Consider the following 18,927-nt stretch of genomic DNA (forward strand, 5'->3'; position numbering starts at 1 on the left):
GATTTGGTCCAAACAACTGGTTGCAATAATTCCAAAGCAAATCAGAATAGAAGCCATCTTCCTCTGCCCATTCCCTTCCATCTTTTCTCAGTTCTGAATACAGGTGCTGGTGAAGAAAAGACTCCCATCATCTCAGGTTCCCAGCTGGAGGAAGTTCCGAATTTCCACCCCCCTTTTACCTCCCCCAGGGGAAAAATACACTTTACATTGCCAGCCATAGATATTCTCACATTTGAAGTCAAAAAGTCACAATTGACCAGGGCATGCTACAGCTATATTTATGGGTAACAGACACATTACACGCTAACACAGGTAAAAGTACTGTAGTTGGTTTTTTTTAAAAAAAAACCAGCAAAGCCACTTCCGAGATGTGGGGGTTTCGAGCAATGAAGTGGCAGAGAAGGGAGCACCCATCCCATCCTTTTGCTGTCCACTGTATTCTCTGTCCAAATCACATTCCCAAGCAGCTCTTCCTTGAATGTGTCAAAGATGCATGCCAAAACATGGTTGGAATCCTGTATTGGGTAGGGAGCCATTGGGAACAAAACATCAGGCAGGGGAAGGGTTAAGTTGCACACCCCACCTATTTCCTCCCTCTAACTGCCCCTCCTGAAACAGCTAGTTTTGCTTTCTTTCATTTTTTTTAAAAAAATTAACAAATGGCATCATGGCACTCTTACATGTTTTAGTGTGCAGCACACAGTTTACCCCCTACCGAGTATTTTGAAGTTTAACGTGGAACTTAAGCATCTTCTAAGGAAAACAAAATTTAAAAGTGTTGAGCTTTGCCTTGATTGTGTCATTTGTTTTTAAATGATGAGAAGAGGTAGATGGGAAGGGGAGGGGGAATATCACTCTGTGCCCAGAATGGGCTGGCCAAAGTGTGTGCTTCAGGACAATTCGTGACAATTCATGAGAAGGCTGACTCTGACCAGACCAGTGCCTAAATCACTCCCCTCCACAGGAGAAGACAGGAAGGGCAGATACTGGTGTGTGTGTGTGTTGGGGTAATAATTGAAATGGGCTTGAGAGACATGAGTGATAGCTGGAAATAAGGGCATGCCAATATCCTCGGGTACACTCCCCTTAGCCTCCTGTAGAACTGGGGTGGCTAATGACCATTCTGGGGCCTCACCTGGCCCACCCTCAAGCCCCTCCAAGTTTGGTAGCAGTGGCAAAAGAAACAACAATAAAAGTTGACACGGCCCTGGGAGGGGTTGGAGAGATTTAGTAAGGAATGCGGCCCAGTGAATCTGACAGGGACGTAAATTGGCTCCCTGTCCAGTCATCAGAAGGATGATTTGATGAGCAGGGAGGTGGTAATATCTCCCTCCTCAGCTGATCTATAGAGATCTGCTGTGGGAGGGGGGGAGTGTGCCTTTGTGAGAATGTGGGGTGGCTACATCACTGACCTGTGGGTGCCACAGGGCTGGCTGAGGGCGATTACAGTCTTTGAGCCGAATAGGTTTAGGCATGTCTGCTCTAGGGTAGCTCTAGCTGAAGCTAGATGTTCTACCTAGAGGATCCCACAGAAGATGGAAAGTAACCTGAGTAACAGCTGAAATGTTTTTGAACTCACTTTTACTACTTCCACATACCCTCTCTTTAATCTTTGTATGCCACAGACTCCCTGGTGAATGAAATACATGTTGTTTGTATTGTTGTACCAGCTTTTCTATATAGAAGAGAGATTATCTGAATATTTCCATCACGGAATATGGCTTCCTAGAGTATAGCTAGCGCCCCATAATTATTTGTGCATGAGTATCTGCCCTCAGAGCTGGTGTAATCAGAAATGGGTCTAATCTATCCAAGTACCTGGTGATTGTTTCAGCAAGTTTTAGGATTGGGCTGTTAGTCTGGCATGTTAAAATTAAGAGAGTACAAAAACATTCCCCTACTTTTTGAAGAAGCAATGGGCTATGTCTCTCGATTTCTGCCCATATCTTAGAATGAGAAGAGTGTAGCTTATGCAGGACAAAGTAATACATTACAATGGGAAGATTTTGGATGGTGTTTCCAGTATACACTGCCTGAATTAAACCGAGCAAAAGACATTGCTAAAAATACCCTTCTGTCTCTTTGACAATTTTTTAAAACAGATGTCACCAGCTGACTTATGACAGGTTTATTTTCTTGCTTCCTACCGGTATTTATTGCACCTTTAAGTTCTTGGTTGCTGGAAGCTTCTATTGCCTGAATATTTTATTATTATTATGTAGCTTGACCCAGGTTAGAAAACCAAACACTGTTCAGAACTATACATTTCTACAGAAACAAATCACATTTTGATAGTGGTAATTACAGCCATCTTCTCTCTGATGTTAAGAGACAGAGAGAAATAAAAATTCCAACGTTCTGTGCTTGCGGGAACCTGCAGTGTTCTTTTTATTGCCATGTAGAAGTCAATTAAAATGAATCCTCCTGGAAAAGCTCCCAAATCTCCAGTAATTATCGCTGTCTAGACAGCGTACTATGCTTTGAAGAGGCTCCCGACACAATATATTTGTGTGTAAGGAACAGGCCACTGTATATTTAGTGATTCTTAAGATTCCGACTCTCCCCCTCCCCTCCTTTGGTTGTATGGAGCAAGCAATAGAAAGGTTTTGATCCTTAGGAGCCTGACATTAGCGACAATAAAGGGTACAAAAATACACATAGTAGTATCTTCTAATACAACAGATGATAAATGAATGTGTAGGTATCTGAGCTAACCAATGGAATTTCATTCAGTAAATGAATAATGGGTTGAATCCAAAGGTGCCCTTCTGCGTGTGGAGGGGGGGTTCCTCTCACAGCACAGCTATTTTACAGCTCATGCAATAGCCTTGCATAAATCCACAGATGTTCTCCTGCAGTTGAAAGCACAAGTACTGCTGTGGAGCATACCTATTATAGCACTGTGTGATCTCTTTCGTAAGGGTTTGCTGAATGCCACTAGCAAGCTGTTTTCCTTCCACTCATGCGTCTTTGGATTGAATTCAATCGCTCTGCCTATTTGCCATCTCTTACTTTTTTCCCTTCACACACTATAGCAGGTGCTGACCAGAATCCAGAGATTTGCTTTCCACAAGCTGATCAAGGTAATATACCTTGTGAAACCAGCTCACACAATGTGCATTCAGAGAACACCTTCCCCATGTGGAAGCCTGTTTCACGAAGCCACTTGTACGCATAGCTTGTGCAAGGCCTTGCACATAGAGCAGGGGTTCCCAAATGTCCCCCCTCCCCATGGACCACTTGAAATTGCTGAGGGCCACTTGACGATTTCTCTGCCTGTTGTAGCAATTGCAGTGTGTTGTACTAGATGCTGTATGATATTTAATCGCATTGTTATTGCTTCTTTTATTCTGTATTACAATTTGAGTTCCATAGAATATAAGACATAAAAGCAATAAAATACAATTAAAAAGAAAGATGTCTATTTAACGCAATGGATATGGGATCTCCCATTTTCATCCATAGACACGTGCTGGACCAACTGAATGAAACACATGGACCACTGGTAGTATACAGACCAGTTTGGGAACTCCGTCCTGATGCAGAGTGTTTCACAAGGATTTGTTCTGCTTGTGGTCCTATCTGTATCCTGGCCCCAGTTGCTTCAATGTCAGTAGCAAGTATGGCAACTGTAAGATCTTTTGCACACTTGAGAACATTTTTTTTTTAATGCGATATGCCAAATCAAGTACTTCTTAACTGGGTTTTTTTTAATGGAAAGTAGCGCCGTATGTATGTGAAGTAGGCCTTTCCTTATCTATATGGAGTTTGCAATGTATAACATTTCTTGCATTAGAAAAGTACATTGTATAAAAGCTCTCTTGTCTGAAATACATTAAAGCAACAATCAAAATTAAAATGCTGCAAAGAAAAGAAAAGTAATGGCTAACCAAAACGTCATGTAGTTGATGATAGTCCAGCATATCAGATTGTTGGCTCCTCGTATGAAATCTTTGATGCGCTATTAAGCTAACTACTGGAGATGCAGTGACAAGAGAAAAAGTATCAATGTGGTGTCCACATTGCTCGATGGGACTTTGTCATGCGGTCCATTGTCACACATAGGATTTGGCTTTCAGAATGGGTTGGGAAGTCGTGGGAAAATGCACTTTTCCAGTGTTGACTCGCCTGACACTGGGAACACTACTCTCAATATTTTTCTCGGGGTATACGGTGTATGAAAAGGCCCTGACTAGTATTCTTAAGCAGAATATTTTGAGGTATCTATTAGAAAGGAATGCTGGCAATGTTTTGGACTCCCAAATTCTGTCTAGCCAAACAGTGTGCAGATTTCAGTGGGTTCCGTTTCATCCATGAGCTTCCTTTACCTCCACCTGGGAAAACAGACAAGTTCAAGAGTCCCCTTGCACTCCTCTTGAAACTCAGTCCCTCTTGCATAGGCCAGTAATAAGAACACTGCAGCTCAGACAAATAAATTACAGCAATATAACAAGTTTCTTAATCCCCCCCTTTTTAAAAACATACTTTATCATTTACACAAAGTGTGGCGGCTGGATTTTAGCTTAAGATACAACCCGAATGTGTGTCCTCTCAGTCTTCAATTCCGAGTGGAAGGCACGACTACAGCAATACTGCTTGTATGTACCGTACGTGGGTTTGAAAGCACAGCAAGAGACATCATCTCCTGGGCTGAATATCAAAGAGCCTGCGGAGTCTTTGGAAATAATAATTACAGTTCTTATTATGGCAGTGGATATTAGGAAAGTTTTCCTTCGCTCTTTCTTTCTTTCTTTCTTTCTTTCTTTCTTTCTTTCTTTCTTTCTTTCTTTCTTTCTTTCTTTCTTTCTTTTGTGCTATGGAATTTCCTGTGAAAGGTCCTTCGAGTCCAAAAAGCGTGGAGCTCAAGCCCTCAGAAGCTCTCCACAAAGCTCCCAGGGAAGAGGCCTGACCTGCCGTTCCTCTGCAAGGTCCCTTTGTACCAGCCGTCCTCCCTTTTCTTGTGGACAAACACGATGTCGCCTTCTTTCAGTTCAATCTCGGCTTCGCTTTGTGGGGGATAGGGGACCACAACACGATACCTTTAAGAGACAGAAGGGTAGACCTTATTACAGATGGTGGTTCATATGCTCTACTTCTACTCTCTGGAAGTGTTAGAGATTTACATCTGGAACCAGCAACCACATAGGTTGGTTGGGAATGATGTTGTGGAAAGTTCCCACGCCAGAAACTCTTACACAATGGATATATTTATGTCAGTTCTATCAATAAGCTGTCAAAAGTTACTAGGCTGCAGAATGCTTCACCAGCCTCTGGGGTGGTAGCAGAAAAGGGACGGGGAAGCACGTCCCTCCTTCAGCAGCCTGCTGCATTTTACTTATTTAGCATTTACATTTATTATTGCCCCATAACATAGTTATCTGGATACAGCTGAGAGACCATCTTCTCTCTAGCAGCCTGCTTGGTTTCTTGCTCACAGGCCTGCATAGAATTCCTGGTCATCTGTAGCTGCCAGGCAAGTACGCAGGCTGATTTATTGAAAGAGTGAGTATCTCTCTACCTTGCTTTTCAGCTATATATTCAGTTATATTTTAAAAGTCATTGACTTCTTTTGTTTATTATACTTGTATTTCGCTGTTCCTTTAGCAGAGTGGCTGCCAGCATCTGATCATGGATCAGAGGCATAACACTTCACTAACAGTGTAACATCATCGGTTAAGCATAGGATGGGTCACTATAACACTGTTGAGCATCATATTGTATCTGAAATGCCTAGAGAAAAGCTGTGTATTTTGACATGATTGCACAACTGTGTAGAATACAGCGCTCATGAGCCAGGATGTGAGGAGGCCGTTGTCTTGTATTTGTTGCAAGCAGCCTTGTTTCTGTTCTGCTGCAGTTCACTTTCTGCTGAAAATGTTTTTTTGTCATGCTGTCTGCTGTGGTGAAATTATGTAATTTGTGCAATTTATGACACAAATGACATTGTCATTAAATTATTCCACCCCATTCATTTAATTATGAAGGAAACTATGCAAATGGGGAACACACACACAAAATTTGCGGATAACAACAGTGAATACCAGTTGTATTCGCTGGATTATTTCTGCTCTGGACGTGGGAGGAATAAGCAAACATTGGCAATTGCTGCTTCTGTTTCCATTTTTGACAGAATTATCCAACATCCCTGCTCATGAGCGATCCAAAATAAGCTGGTCATCTTTCCCTCTCACCAGTAAATCAGGCTGTCACTTCCTCTGAGTGTGCCAAGGCAAGTAATAGGGTTTGAAATGTGGACTACTGGCTAGCTATGGAGAAAGTCTATCATACTGCCATGGGCAGACCTGCTACACTTTGCACAGCATTGCCAATCTCAACCATTATGCAAATGAATGCTCACATTATTTTAGACATGCTGCTTCAGTGCTGACTAATAACATTATTCAATTAGAGTAATTTTAGCTAAAATGATCCCAGGTTTCAAATCTTGCAACTGTGTATGGATGTGCATAATGGAATACGCAAAATAGGGTAGAGTTTATTGGACCCCATCTTCCTGGTGAATGGAAAAGCAACGTTTTATTTTACTTTGAGCTGTTCAAATTTAGGTGCATCGTAGTGGCAGAAGCACTCCGCATTTGCTCAAACTGTCCAATTGCAATTCAAAGCAGATGTGGAAAACCAGAGCTCATAACACAATAAATTGGTGTCTCCCCCACCCCAATTTACAAATGGCAAAACTCTAAAGGGCTACATAGTATCTAAAGGAATACTATGTGTACATAGGGGTTTGCTATCTGCCAAAAAGTTTTCATGTATTTGAATTTTTTGCAAAATATTACATGAATGGTGGCTCTTGGGTCTCCTGCTCCATTGATCAGCCAGACCAGGCAGATTCAGCGTTATAAGGACCAGGAATATTAAGCACATAACAGCACTTCCTAGGCATTTCCTGACAGCTCTCGCAGTGATGAAACTGGATTATCTCAGTTGTGCTGATTACAGCGGTTATATGTTTAGGCAAATAGCACTTGAAGGAAGCAGGTGTTGAGAAAACAGAATGGGAATGAATGCAGGCTAGAATGTGCTACAAGGAAGGAAAATCCGAGCCATTCCCTCCCCCCTTCATTATCTGATTAGTTTCATACACAATACCTTACAAAACGCACAGCCGACTCTGAATTCCACTCCGAGCTGCAAACAATCAGTGTGGTTAATTCCTCTACCTTTTATTGCAATTAAAATTTAGCCCATTAATAGGTAGGAATGACAACAAGCAATGACCCCCCAAGGCTTGGGAAGCCCCACAAAATGCACTGCTGTAATTGACAATTGTTTTCCTTCTTGCAATGAGTGTTAGGTAGCTTCTTGCAATGGCTATGTCAGGCATAGGCAAACTCTGCCCTCCAGCTGTTTTGGGACTACAATTCCCATCATCACTGACCACTGGGCCTGTTAGCTAGGGATGATGGGAGTTGTAGTCCCAAAACATCTGGAGGGCCGAGTTTGCCTAGGCTAGGTGGGGGGGGCACTCAGATGGAGGGGTATAAAATGTGGGGCTCAGGGTACAAAACAAGTAAAAAAAATTAGCATCAGTTTGGAGGGGATTCCAATTTTGGGGGTTCGCATTTAATAAAGCTGCGCCTGCTGTGTGTTATTAGAGTTGCCTAACTCTCCCGTATTTTATATATTTGTGGGTGTGAAGCAACAAGTGCTGCATAAAATATGAATCTGTTCATCTGATCCCACCCGTGCACTTTACTTCATCTATAGAATTGAACAAATTATGTATACAGTAAAATACAAACAAGCAAACATGTTGAGTGTGGAGATGAAAAAATCACTGTGTTGCCAGGTATGAAATGCAGCTTCACACATGTATTTTATTGTTAAAATTGTACTACTGAGCACTTGGGTGACTTGATGAGCACAAATGGATGTGGAATGAACTTCTAGACAAGTGTTTAATGTAGCTGCTCAAATGATCCAGGGCTAGGCATTATCCTTCCGAGTTTGCAAAGGTAGGAATGGTAATTAATAATCCTCATGTATAGGCATAAAGAACCATATGATCAGTTAAGGGGTGCAGATAAACCAGTGATATGGAAGTTAATCCATAAATCAATTAGAAAACCTTGCCTGCTGAGTATAATTAAGCTTCTTTCAATTAGAGGTTATTCTCGGATTTAAGAATCAAAATGCCTGAAAATCAGGATCTGAATTCTCAGCTACTGCAAAGTGCAATTAGTGCTATCTGTAATGTTTTAAGAGGCCCATCTGTACAACTCCATTTGCAGCTTATTGTGCAAACAATGAGAACACAGGCTGGCCTTCTGGCTCTGTGCATTTTCCATTCCACAGCTTCACAATCCTGCCCTTGCTTAACTTCCATTCTTGGGGCTAAGAAAGTAGCAGCATTTTTATCATGCCTGGTTAGAAGGGGAAAAAATGCAAATTAATAGTAAGGCTAAATTTTCTGGGTTTTGGTGGAAATACAACGGTTGGCGTCATGGAGCAGGCTTCAATGCTTTCAAGTCTGGGAATGTTCCTATTGACTTGTTCTAACAGTAGCCAAATAAAGCAGTCTTGCTACTAAATGTGCTAGCCCTCGTGCCCAGACATTCTGATGTGAATTATGACACACAGAGAGAACCAATTTTTTTGTAATATGGAAACAATTCTTATTTCCCACATATGCTTGGTTATTCAGAAGTCTGCTATAGGGTGGTTTTTTCCCCATGATCTCTGAGGTTAAAAACTGAGTCTTTGCACTTAATAATGTGCATGCTTTAAAAAAAAAATGCTAATAGCAGCCCTGGGAGTGGGGAGTGGCTGATTGGAATAACAGCAGGCAGGGAGTTAATAAAGTTATTGAATTTATTGATTGCTTCCTGTAATAGAATGTCCCAATGTGGTGTACAAGTATAAAATACAGTGATGGAATAAAAATATACTAACATTAAATATTCACTTGCTGACTGTGGCTGCACCCAACCCATCCCTCACCAAAGTCAGCCCTCCTCCTGATCACACCAAAACCAACCTTCCCCTCTCTCCTTAGATGTTCTGAAACCTCTAGAGTTTGCCTGGGCTGCCAACATGCTTGCTTAGGATGCTCAGTTGTCTGGTATGCCCACTCACAAACTTGCTGGCTGGGGTGGCCTGCCTGCCTGCCTTTCCATCTCCATCCTCTCTGGCCTCCAATGCTGCTGCAAGAGTCTAGCAGCTCTGACAGCCCAGTTTGCTGTCATGCTGCAGTTTGAAACGCCGCCTGTCAGCAGCCATGTGAACTGCAGCATGATGACATTATTCCATTTTTGTTCTATATATGAGAACATAATCAAAGTGGGGGGAGAAATCCAGTCATTGGTGCTGCTCAAATGTGCTGGAAAACAAAAAAATACCTTTGCCTGGCCCCAAAGCAATGATGAAGCTGGTGCCAGGTAGACCTCAACGGGGAGAGCATTCCATTAGGGGTTTTTAAGCAGAGGCTGGATGGCCAACTCAGGGATGCTGTTGCAGCAGGTGTCCTGTGTTGGAAGCTGGTTTGGACTAGATCACCTTTAAGGTCTCTGCCAACTCCATGAAAGACTTAGCTGATCTTCCCAGTTAATAGGAACCTTGCAATGAAATGAAAATGTTTCTGTACAAAATACTCTGCATAGGATGGCAGCTAACCCAAAATACAAGTAAATACGCTTAATTGGGTGACATACCTTTCTCGAGACAATGGCTTGGGTTCTGGACGGATGGCTGCCATTGAAGGCGGAAGCTGCCTTATGGGAGAAGGAAGAGGAAAATTCAAATCCAAAGAGCCTGTCTTTCTGTGCAGAGGCTCCATCTCCATTGCTCCTTGCATTTCACTTTCAATCGGGCATGAGCCTGCCCTCCCATGGCTAGAGAGAGAGGATAGTTCAGGTCCCACAGCACCCTGCAGCATCCCTTCCATCACTGCCAAAGGGTCGTGCGTTGGGGACATAGACGGAGGAGAGCGGGATTTCTTTTTTGCTGATGCTCCTGCTAGAAGTTTCAGCAGCCCACTTTTCTTTTCTTTCTGCATAGAAATCAAACAGAACATTGCAAGTGAGATGTTTCAATTACAGGTTTTTAGATGAATGCCAACCATTTTGTACGCACAGGGAAGTGAGTGTTGTTTACAACTTATCTTTACTAAGAGAAGTTTTGTGTTGTAAAAAGGTGAGGCACAGTGGAAGTTATATGGAACTTCTATTGTGACAACATGACCAACTCATCTAGTAAGGGAAAAGTCAGCCTCTAAACAGCTGGAATTTGAAAAGGCAGTGCTATTTGATTCTACTCCTGGAGGAAACAGGGCAGTGTTTTGTCATTTCACACTGGCAAATAAATTCTCGAGGACCTCAGTATGACAATAAATTGCTTCCTTCCTTTTGGCTGATTGGATTAAATCCCAGTGTTGGAGACCTTTGTGTTATCAGGACAAGACATCAACATGGGCTGCGCACATGGCTTACATTTAAAGCACGTGATTTTCACCAAAGAGTTCTGGGAACTGAGGTTTGCTACAGGTGCCAGACTTGATGCTCTCTGAGGAATGGCCTGCAGTTCCCAGGATTCTTTGGAGGAAGTCATGTTCTTTAATGTATGGTGTGCACATAGCCATGTTCTTGTAAGGCATAATGCTCTCTTGTCAGATTCTCTAAGCTGCAGCTAGGCTGAATTTTACATAGATGTTTATTTCATGTCTTCTTGCCCTTCCTCCAAGAGTTCAGGTTGTGCATATTCTTCTTCCACTCCCCTCTGTTTTATCCTCAAATCAACCATGAGAGGTCCTTCAGGTGTATCCATGCCCTTAGGTAAGATGTCAGGGTCATGAGGAAAAGCTCTGCCCTATCCCATGTGTTGCTGCTGCTGTCCCAAACCCATCTTGAGAAAATGGCATTGCCCATGCACCCCCACTTTATAAATGCCATCAGAACATTTGCAGTAAAAAAAGGCATTGCAGCATTGCAGAAGTTGTGAAGATGTTGAAAGAGATTTTTTAAACAGAAAGATGATGCAGATCAATTTAGTGTGATAAGGCTTCCAGCCTTTTAAGAATACACCCCTACGGATAGCTTTCATCCCACGCATGGTTTTCAAGCAGGCACAAGGACGTGTTTTCAAAAGAGTTCGCGCAACCATGTAATCAATTTTTACATTAATTAGGAAGCCTGTGTGAAACTGCCACCATTTTTAAAGGCTGGGTGTGATTTATTCAACACTGAAGACATTCTGAGGTGTGCCAGGCTAACTTGAAATTTCTTGAGGAACAAATGAAACTTTAAGAGACAGTCAAGGAAACAGGAAAAGAAAGAATGTGTTTTAAGCAAGCAGGAGAAGGTTATCCCTTCTACAACCCTGCTTCAATAAATAAGGTTTTCTAGCTAACTTGTATGAAATGAACACTGGGTTAGAATATTGACTAGTACTCCCAAGTTCTCACATTTTCTTTATGGAAGAAAACAGCCGCTGGGATTTAAACACCCACACGCACAGAAAGGACATTTTTTTGCTAATGTGCTGAATATTCTGGAAATCTAATGAAATATTCAATGACGAAATGAAGCTTGCAGCTTGATAATACTTTTATTTTACACTTACATTAGCTCAACTTCCTGGCTTTTACCAGAGGCAGATTTTCTTTTTAAAAAACAAAACAGATAAACCCACGCAGCTTTACATTCTTTAATCTCCTTAAGTGACAGAAACTTGATATGTGTAATTCTAAAGAAAAAAAGAAACACCTGAGATTTAGATTTTTGTAGGTGGTCTTCTTCTTTTTTTATAAAAAAAACTCGCTTTGCTAATGAATAGCAGCAAGTATTTTCTCCCCCTCAAGCTCCTCACATAACCAACTCTCACAAATTCACAAAGCATCAGGCTACACTCTTATTGGGTAGTCAGCACCAAAATTCCCTTTAACTATCAGCCTCAACTATATTATAGTGAGCGTGAAGTGTGTCTGGCTTTGCTGAAAAAAATAAATGCAACAAGGTTTTCTGAGCTACTCCAGAGAGATTTAAAAGTAAGCTAACTGCTCGAAGATCACCGAAAAGCCAGACAATTTGTCACTAGTGCCACCATTTTTCAAACCAGTATATAACAGAAATATTTGTTTGAGCTATTCTTTCCGTTGCACAACAAAAGCGGGCTCTGTCCACTCGAGAGGGCGCTTCAGCCAATCCTGGCTCTCAGATGAAAATGCACATCTTTTCAAACCCATTTGTCACATTGCTTTTCAGTGTAATGTGTGAATGTAATCAGGAGCAAACAGAGAACTGTGAGGCTCTACCGCAATTTCTACTTACAGTTTTCGAATTAATGCCTCTTGCCAGATCTGCTAGCTGTCTTCTTCATTGAGAAGGGATGAGCACAAGGCAAGATCTGCCTCTCCAGATTTGTCTTTTCTCATTGAGCTCTGATTCATTTGGGAAACTGAGGCCTTCTCCAGCCCAGTCCCTGTTTCTTGATAGGAATACAACATGACTACCTTTGAATGTGACTTGGGAACTATAATACAGTAAACCCAGAACACAGCTGCTAAACGGGTGACTGGGAGTGGCTGCCAGGACCACATAACATTGGCCCTAAAAGATCTACATTGGCTCCCAGTATATTTCTGAGCACAATTCAAAGTGTTGGTGTTGACCTTTAAAGCATTTGGCCCTGTGTACCTGAAGGAGCGTATCTGCACCCATTGTTCAGCCCAGGCACTGAATTCCAGCTCCAAGGGCCTTCTGGCAGTTCCCTCACTGTGAAAAGTGAAATTACAGGGAACCAGACAGAAGGCATTTTCAGTAGTCGCCCTGCAGGATGCCCTCCCGGCAGATGTCAAAGAGCTATATAATTTTTTGTAGACATCTGAAGGCAACTCTTGTTTCAGGAAGTTTTCAATGTTTGATGCTGTATTTGAATTGGAAGCCGCCTAGAGTGCTGAGGCAATCCGATCAGATGGGCAGGGTATAAGAAATAAATTATTATCATTATAGTGATAATACTATGGGGCTCTCATTTTGATATCAAGGTGCTGAGTGGTGTGACAAATGACCCGGGGCTTAAATGCTTGGTGGTATCTCTCCCAGTCTGCACAGGCCCTATGATCTGCAGAAGGAGACTCATTACATGGTGGCTTGGGACAGGGTCTTCTTTGTGGTAGTTACAGAGTTGTTATGAGGATAAAATGGAAAGTGGGGAACCATGTAGGCCACCTTGAGTCTCCTGGAGGAAAAGTGAGCTATAAATGTAATAATAAATTAAAAAGAGGAAAATGATGTTTGCCTTACAGCAAAGCCAACAGGCTTGATAAAATAATTAATACATGTTGTACATAAATTTCAGGGATCAGCACTCCTTGGTCTAACGCAGGAAGCTAGTCTGTGATCTATGTTCATCACTAATCTAGACCACATTTCTGCACTGATGATGATGGTGATGTTGATGCACTATCTACTGGTAAGTATCCAGTTCTTTGATTAGAAATTTAAACACATTTTGGAGAATATTTGGCTAAGTTGTAAAATGAAGTTGCATTCACCTTTGAAAAAGCTAACGTGATCGTTGCATATATACATCTGTTTTGATACATGTGCTAGGAAGCAGCAGCAATAGAGCACATCTTTTGGCTCGTGTGTACAACGGCCACAATGTAAGGTTAATTTAAGTTCACTGAAATCAATAGGCTTAGTCTCTAGTTACTGTTTTTGCAGTGATATCCCATCTTTCCTGCAAGGGACTTGAAGTGGCATACATGGTCACAACGACCCTGTGAGGGTTAGGCTAAGAGACAGTGACTTGCCAAACCAATGACTAAGTGGGGATTTGAACCCTGGTCTTCCCACTTCTAATGCAACACTCAATAACCACTGTACCAGACCAGCTCACACTGATTTAAGCTTGTCCACACAGGTAAAGGGAGGTAAAGGGACCCCTGACCATTAGATCCAGTCGTGACCGACTCTGGGGTTGCGCGCTCATCTCGCATTATTGGCCGAGGGAGCCGGCGTATAGCTTCCAGGTCATGTGGCCAGCGAACCAGAGCAGCACACGGAAATGCCGTTTACCTTCCTGCTGTAGCAGTACCTGTTTATCTACTTGCACTTTGACGTGCTTTCGAACTGCTAGGTTGGCAGGAGCAGGGACCAAGCAATGGGAGCTCACCCCATCGCAGGGATTCGAACCGCCAACCTTCTGATCGGCAAGCCCTAGGATCTATGGTTTAACCCACAGCGCCACCTGCGTCCCTGTCCACACAGACTGTGGCCCAAATGTTCATGCAGTGAAAGAGATGTGTATACGTAATTGTTACACATAAATGATCTATATTCAGATCATTCTGTGTAACAATTTTTCTGACCTAGAAGTGCCTTCTACGTAGGTATTGTGTAACATGCCAATTGGCCTTAAATAACAGCAAACTCAACCCCCAAATATTTTTGCTTCACATTTTTTTAAGCTTCGGTTTTTGAATGTGCTGGACTACTTTGGGTGGAAACTGGGAAAATTTCAGTGTGATCACTTAGGAGGAACCTTCTGAACATTTACTTTCTGAGAGTTGCTTGGCAGTTGATTCAAAGTGGCGTGTGGATTTCACTGCTGAACAACATAAATGTTTAAGAGAAGTCCTTTTTTGAACAATGCCATATTGCATTTCTAAAAGAGCTGAAACCAACAAAGGGGAGAAATCTGCTTTATTATAGAATCTGAAGCAAACTATGTTTTGACAGCTGGGGTTAATGCGTTTGGCTGGGTTAATTGCCAGCCTGAGAAATATTCATTAGCTGAGTGCCAGCTTTCTGCCCTTATGCAGAATTAGGAAAAGGTGGGGAAGATGCTAAATATGAGCTAGATACTATAAGATAAGTGCTTTATTATCAGATACCTCCATGACTGTGGAACAAAAGAGACAGCTCTATGCACAACTCAAATGGGAGCCTTGGTGTTAAGGTCAAGTGTTTCAAACTATATGGACTGTTATCCTGCCCATCTGGCTGAGTTTTCCCATGTTAAATCCAAGCAAAACCAGCCCATAGGAAATACCCTGAAGAAAACGATCAGGGAGGGAACCAGGAACTTTTACCCTAGGAAGTGCATTCCTCAGTGTGAGGAACACCAAAAAGAAAGCCTGGCTGTATGGCCTAACTGGAGGGAAAGGTGGGATGCAGAAAACAGCTTCCCACACAGAGCAGGGAAGTTCATACAGGGCAATTTGTTCCCTAAAGTTTGACCAGGGGCAGCCAAGATGATGCGTTCCACATATCGCAGACTACAAGTCCCATAATACCTGGTAATTGCCCTTGCTGCCTGAGGAAGGTGGGATTTGTAGTCTAGACAACCAGAGGGCACACTGTTATCTATCCCTGATTTAAGAGTGTTTAATGCTTCATACGGGTGGCGCTGTGGTGTAAAACACTGAGCCTCTTGGGCTTGCCGATCAGAAGGTCAGTGGTTCGAATCCCTGTGACGTGGTGAGCTCCCATTGTTCGGTCCCAGCTCCTGCTCACCTAGCAGTTCAAAAGCACGTCAAAGTGCAAATAGATAAATAGGTACCGCTACAGCGGGAAGGCAAATGGCGTTTCCGTGAGCTGCTCTGGTTTGCCAGAAGTGGCTTAGTCATGCTGGGAACATGACCGGAAGCTGTCTGTGGACAAATGCCTTGGCTTATAGAATGAGATGAGCGCCGCAACCCCAGAGGCGTCCACGACTGGACCTAACAGTCAGGAGTACCTTTACCTTTACCTAAGGCTTCATACAATGTTCACTCCCCCCCTTTTTAAAAAGATGTACTTTCAGGAAGCCTTAGCAGTCTTTTCAACAAAGGCTGACCCAGAAGAACATAATCAGATTTTTTTTGGGGGGACGGGGTATAGTGGGGTGCAATCAAACGTGACTTGATGTTGCTAACAGGTGTTCTTTTACTTATCAGATTTTCCCCAGAAACTGTAAATCTGGATTAAATGAGGAAATGAGGGACTCTGCTAAAAACTTGCATGCATGAGAAGCATTGGTCAACAACCCTCTGGCAGTATCCTTGGGAACCAAAGAGCAAATACAAGAAAGAGAGAGGATTTTCCAGACACCTGCCAGGCTTCTGACAGACCACATGGTCATTTCAGAGCCGAGATGGAGTGGGGAAGGCTGTGGATCATGTGTGCTGGAGACAACAGCCTATGTGTTCGGAAAGGAAATCGAACTTTACCAGTACGTAAGTTATACTTGAGCCTTTATCACTGCAATTCAAAACTTGGCAGCATTGCATTTCTATAGTTAGAACAAATTAGAAATGAGAAGAGCCAGTGAGTGCAGCTGCATACTGTTTTGTTATGCTTATTTTAAAACCTTCTGGATTTAAAATCCATATTGTGACTTCCTGCATGTACTAGTTCCAAAAAAAGGGAAGAATTTTAATCAATGTGCTATCCAGCTTGAAACAATTCAAGGTTGTGCATACTATGTACTCATTTTTGTTTTAACCCCTACCAATGTTTACTGGATGACAACTCAACTGTACAGTACTTGTAGTATGCTTACAACTCACAATTAATGTGCTTTTCTGTTTAAGATTCTGTACGGGAGATGGGAATTTGAACATACTCAAATCACGTTACATAAAAGAGTTGGCCATTGCCAAATATTTCAGAAATAGAAATTTCTCCCTCCCTAGCAGTTATGTAGAGATAAAGGCACTTCCCTTCTTTTTGAACAAGCTTAGACAAGAAATGGTTGAAATACAGATGTTAACACTTAAACTCATAGCTGCCAAGTATCCCGTATCCGCCGGGAAAACCCCTTTTTTCTTACCGTTTCCCGGCGGTCTCCCGTTTGGCGGAAAATCCCGGTATTTTCCCTTAAATCGGTATACTTGGCAGCTATGACTGTGGAGGAGAATGCAATTGTTACCCGGCCATTTTTCTGGTGCTGCTTTGCCCTTCTATGGGCACCAGAAAATGGCGCCGGCGGCGCCGGAAGTCGCTTTACGTGTTTCCGGTCATGCGCGGAAGCGACTTCCGGCGCCGCCATTTTCTGGTGCCCATAGAAGGGCAAAGTGCCACCGGAAGTTGCGTCACGCAACTTCCGGTCATGCGCGCGCTGCCGATCCCGGATCTTTACGACCCGGACTTGGCAGCTATGCTTAAACTGTGTCTTTAGGATGATTTGTTCTTCTAATGCACAGCCTATGGGTTACTCCATGATCACAGAAGTCTCTTGATTGAGTGAGCAATTCAGGTGACTTAAAAAGAAATGTTTTGTGATGAAAGAAATAGTTCAAAATAATTCACATTTTGCTTCGGCAGAAAGGTTCAAGAGAAGTGTCTAATAAAATTGTACGTTTCCAGTGATTTCATTCTAGCGAATGAAACAATGCAAAACTGGTTGAGCATACTACTGCTTCTTATGAAATAACTTTCTATAGACAACCCTGTTACAGTTTTGAGCATTGAGTAAGGAATACTCAGATAGCTGACAATATTCCATTTCATACTGGAATAGGACAGCTAAATTTAAATGTATGGCAGCAGGCACTGTTCATGATTTTTATGCTCTCTAGGGCTGCAGTTTATTTTCTGTATGATTTTTTTGAAGCCTTGTAAATAAGTCCAGAAAAAATGACTAGACCACAAGCTGGTTGGGACCCAGGTGGCACTGTGGGTTAAACCACAGAGCCTAGGGCTTGCTGATCAGAAGGTCGGCGGTTCGAATCCCTGTGACGGGGTGAGCTCCCGTTGCTTGGTCCCAGCTCCTGCCAACCTAGCAGTTCGAAAGCACATTAAAATGCAAGTAGATAAATAGGAACCGCTACAGCGGGAAGGTAAACGGCGTTTCCATGTGCTGCTCTGGTTTGCCAGAAGCGGCTTTGTCATGCTGGCCACATGACCTGGAAGCTATACGTTGGCTCCCTCGGCCAATAATGCGAGATGAGCGCGCAACCCCAGAGTCGGTCACCACTGGACCTAATGGTCAGGGGTCCCTTTACCTTTAAATAAGTCCAGAAAAATGACTAGACCACAAGCTGGTTGGCTTGTTTTTTTACCAGCTTGCAAATAAGCTAATATCCTGTGTTTCCATGCTTGCTTCAGCAAAGGGGAAACTTCCTCCTCCAGAGCCAGCGTAGAAATGAAGGATGCTTGAATTTTAGCAGTCCTGCCCCCACTCTCAGGCTGGAGAAGTGGAGCAGAACTGAGGGGACTGGCTTCTGTTCCTCTGCAGCCAGTGCAGAAACAAAGTGGGGTGTCAGAGGGGGAATGGAGAGACCCATCTATCCTCTATCACCCCACTCACTTGTCTGCATGGTTGCTCTATGGGTGAATCTGCATGTTTAAGTTTCTTTCCATTTCTCAGTTTCCCACATCAGTTTGTTACTTTTTTTTTAAAAAAAAAATCGCCATCAGAATTTTAGTGTTAGTTTCTCCAAATATAGACATCTTTATTTAACATACAGCATTCCCCCCCCTTAAAGTAATGCATTTCGGGATATTATCATCAACATATGTACTCTCTTGTTCACATTTCACCCTGGTAAAAATGCATGTTTGTATACTACTTCACAGCACAGTTGCATTACAAAATTCAGAGAAGTGTGCATTTTAAAGGGTAGCTGCTTTCTGGTTTACAGATTGTTTCAGGGAGTGCAAATTAAGTAAGTTCAAATGGAAGTACCTAAGTAAATGCAAACTGAACTGAATTCCCTCCCGGTCCCTACCTATGACTACCAGGCTAAAAGTTAAAGCTTTACATGGCTCAGGAACTCAATACCTTAAGGACCATCTCCTCCCATATGAACTGACCCAGACCCCATGCTTGTCATCCAAGGCTTTTATGTCCTGCCTCCCCAATAACTTTTATTTTATAGCTATACAGTCATACCTTGGGTTGCGAACGTGATCCGTGTGGGAGGCACGTCCACAACCCGTAGCGCCGCATCTGTGCACGCGTGTGATCGATTCGGTGCTT

General features: G+C 42.7%; 1 protein-coding gene across 2 annotated transcripts in view; it reads right to left on the reverse strand.

Annotated features, from left to right (window-relative positions):
- Positions 1–343: 343 nt before the first annotated feature.
- Positions 344–18,927, reverse strand: part of SH3RF3 (SH3 domain containing ring finger 3) — a 205,045-nt gene continuing 186,461 nt past the window's right edge. For both annotated transcript variants that reach the window (XM_060273399.1, XM_035114298.2), the window contains 2 exons: positions 9,675–10,012; positions 344–5,039 (listed from right to left, as the gene is read on the reverse strand). In XM_060273399.1, coding sequence (XP_060129382.1) covers positions 4,871–5,039; positions 9,675–10,012 — 507 coding nt within the window. In that variant the 3' untranslated portion in view covers positions 344–4,870. The remainder of the gene's footprint in view (positions 5,040–9,674; positions 10,013–18,927) is intronic.

Source organism: Zootoca vivipara, chromosome 4 (assembly GCF_963506605.1).
Source record: "Zootoca vivipara chromosome 4, rZooViv1.1, whole genome shotgun sequence".
NCBI classification, from domain to species: Eukaryota; Metazoa; Chordata; class Lepidosauria; order Squamata; family Lacertidae; genus Zootoca; species Zootoca vivipara.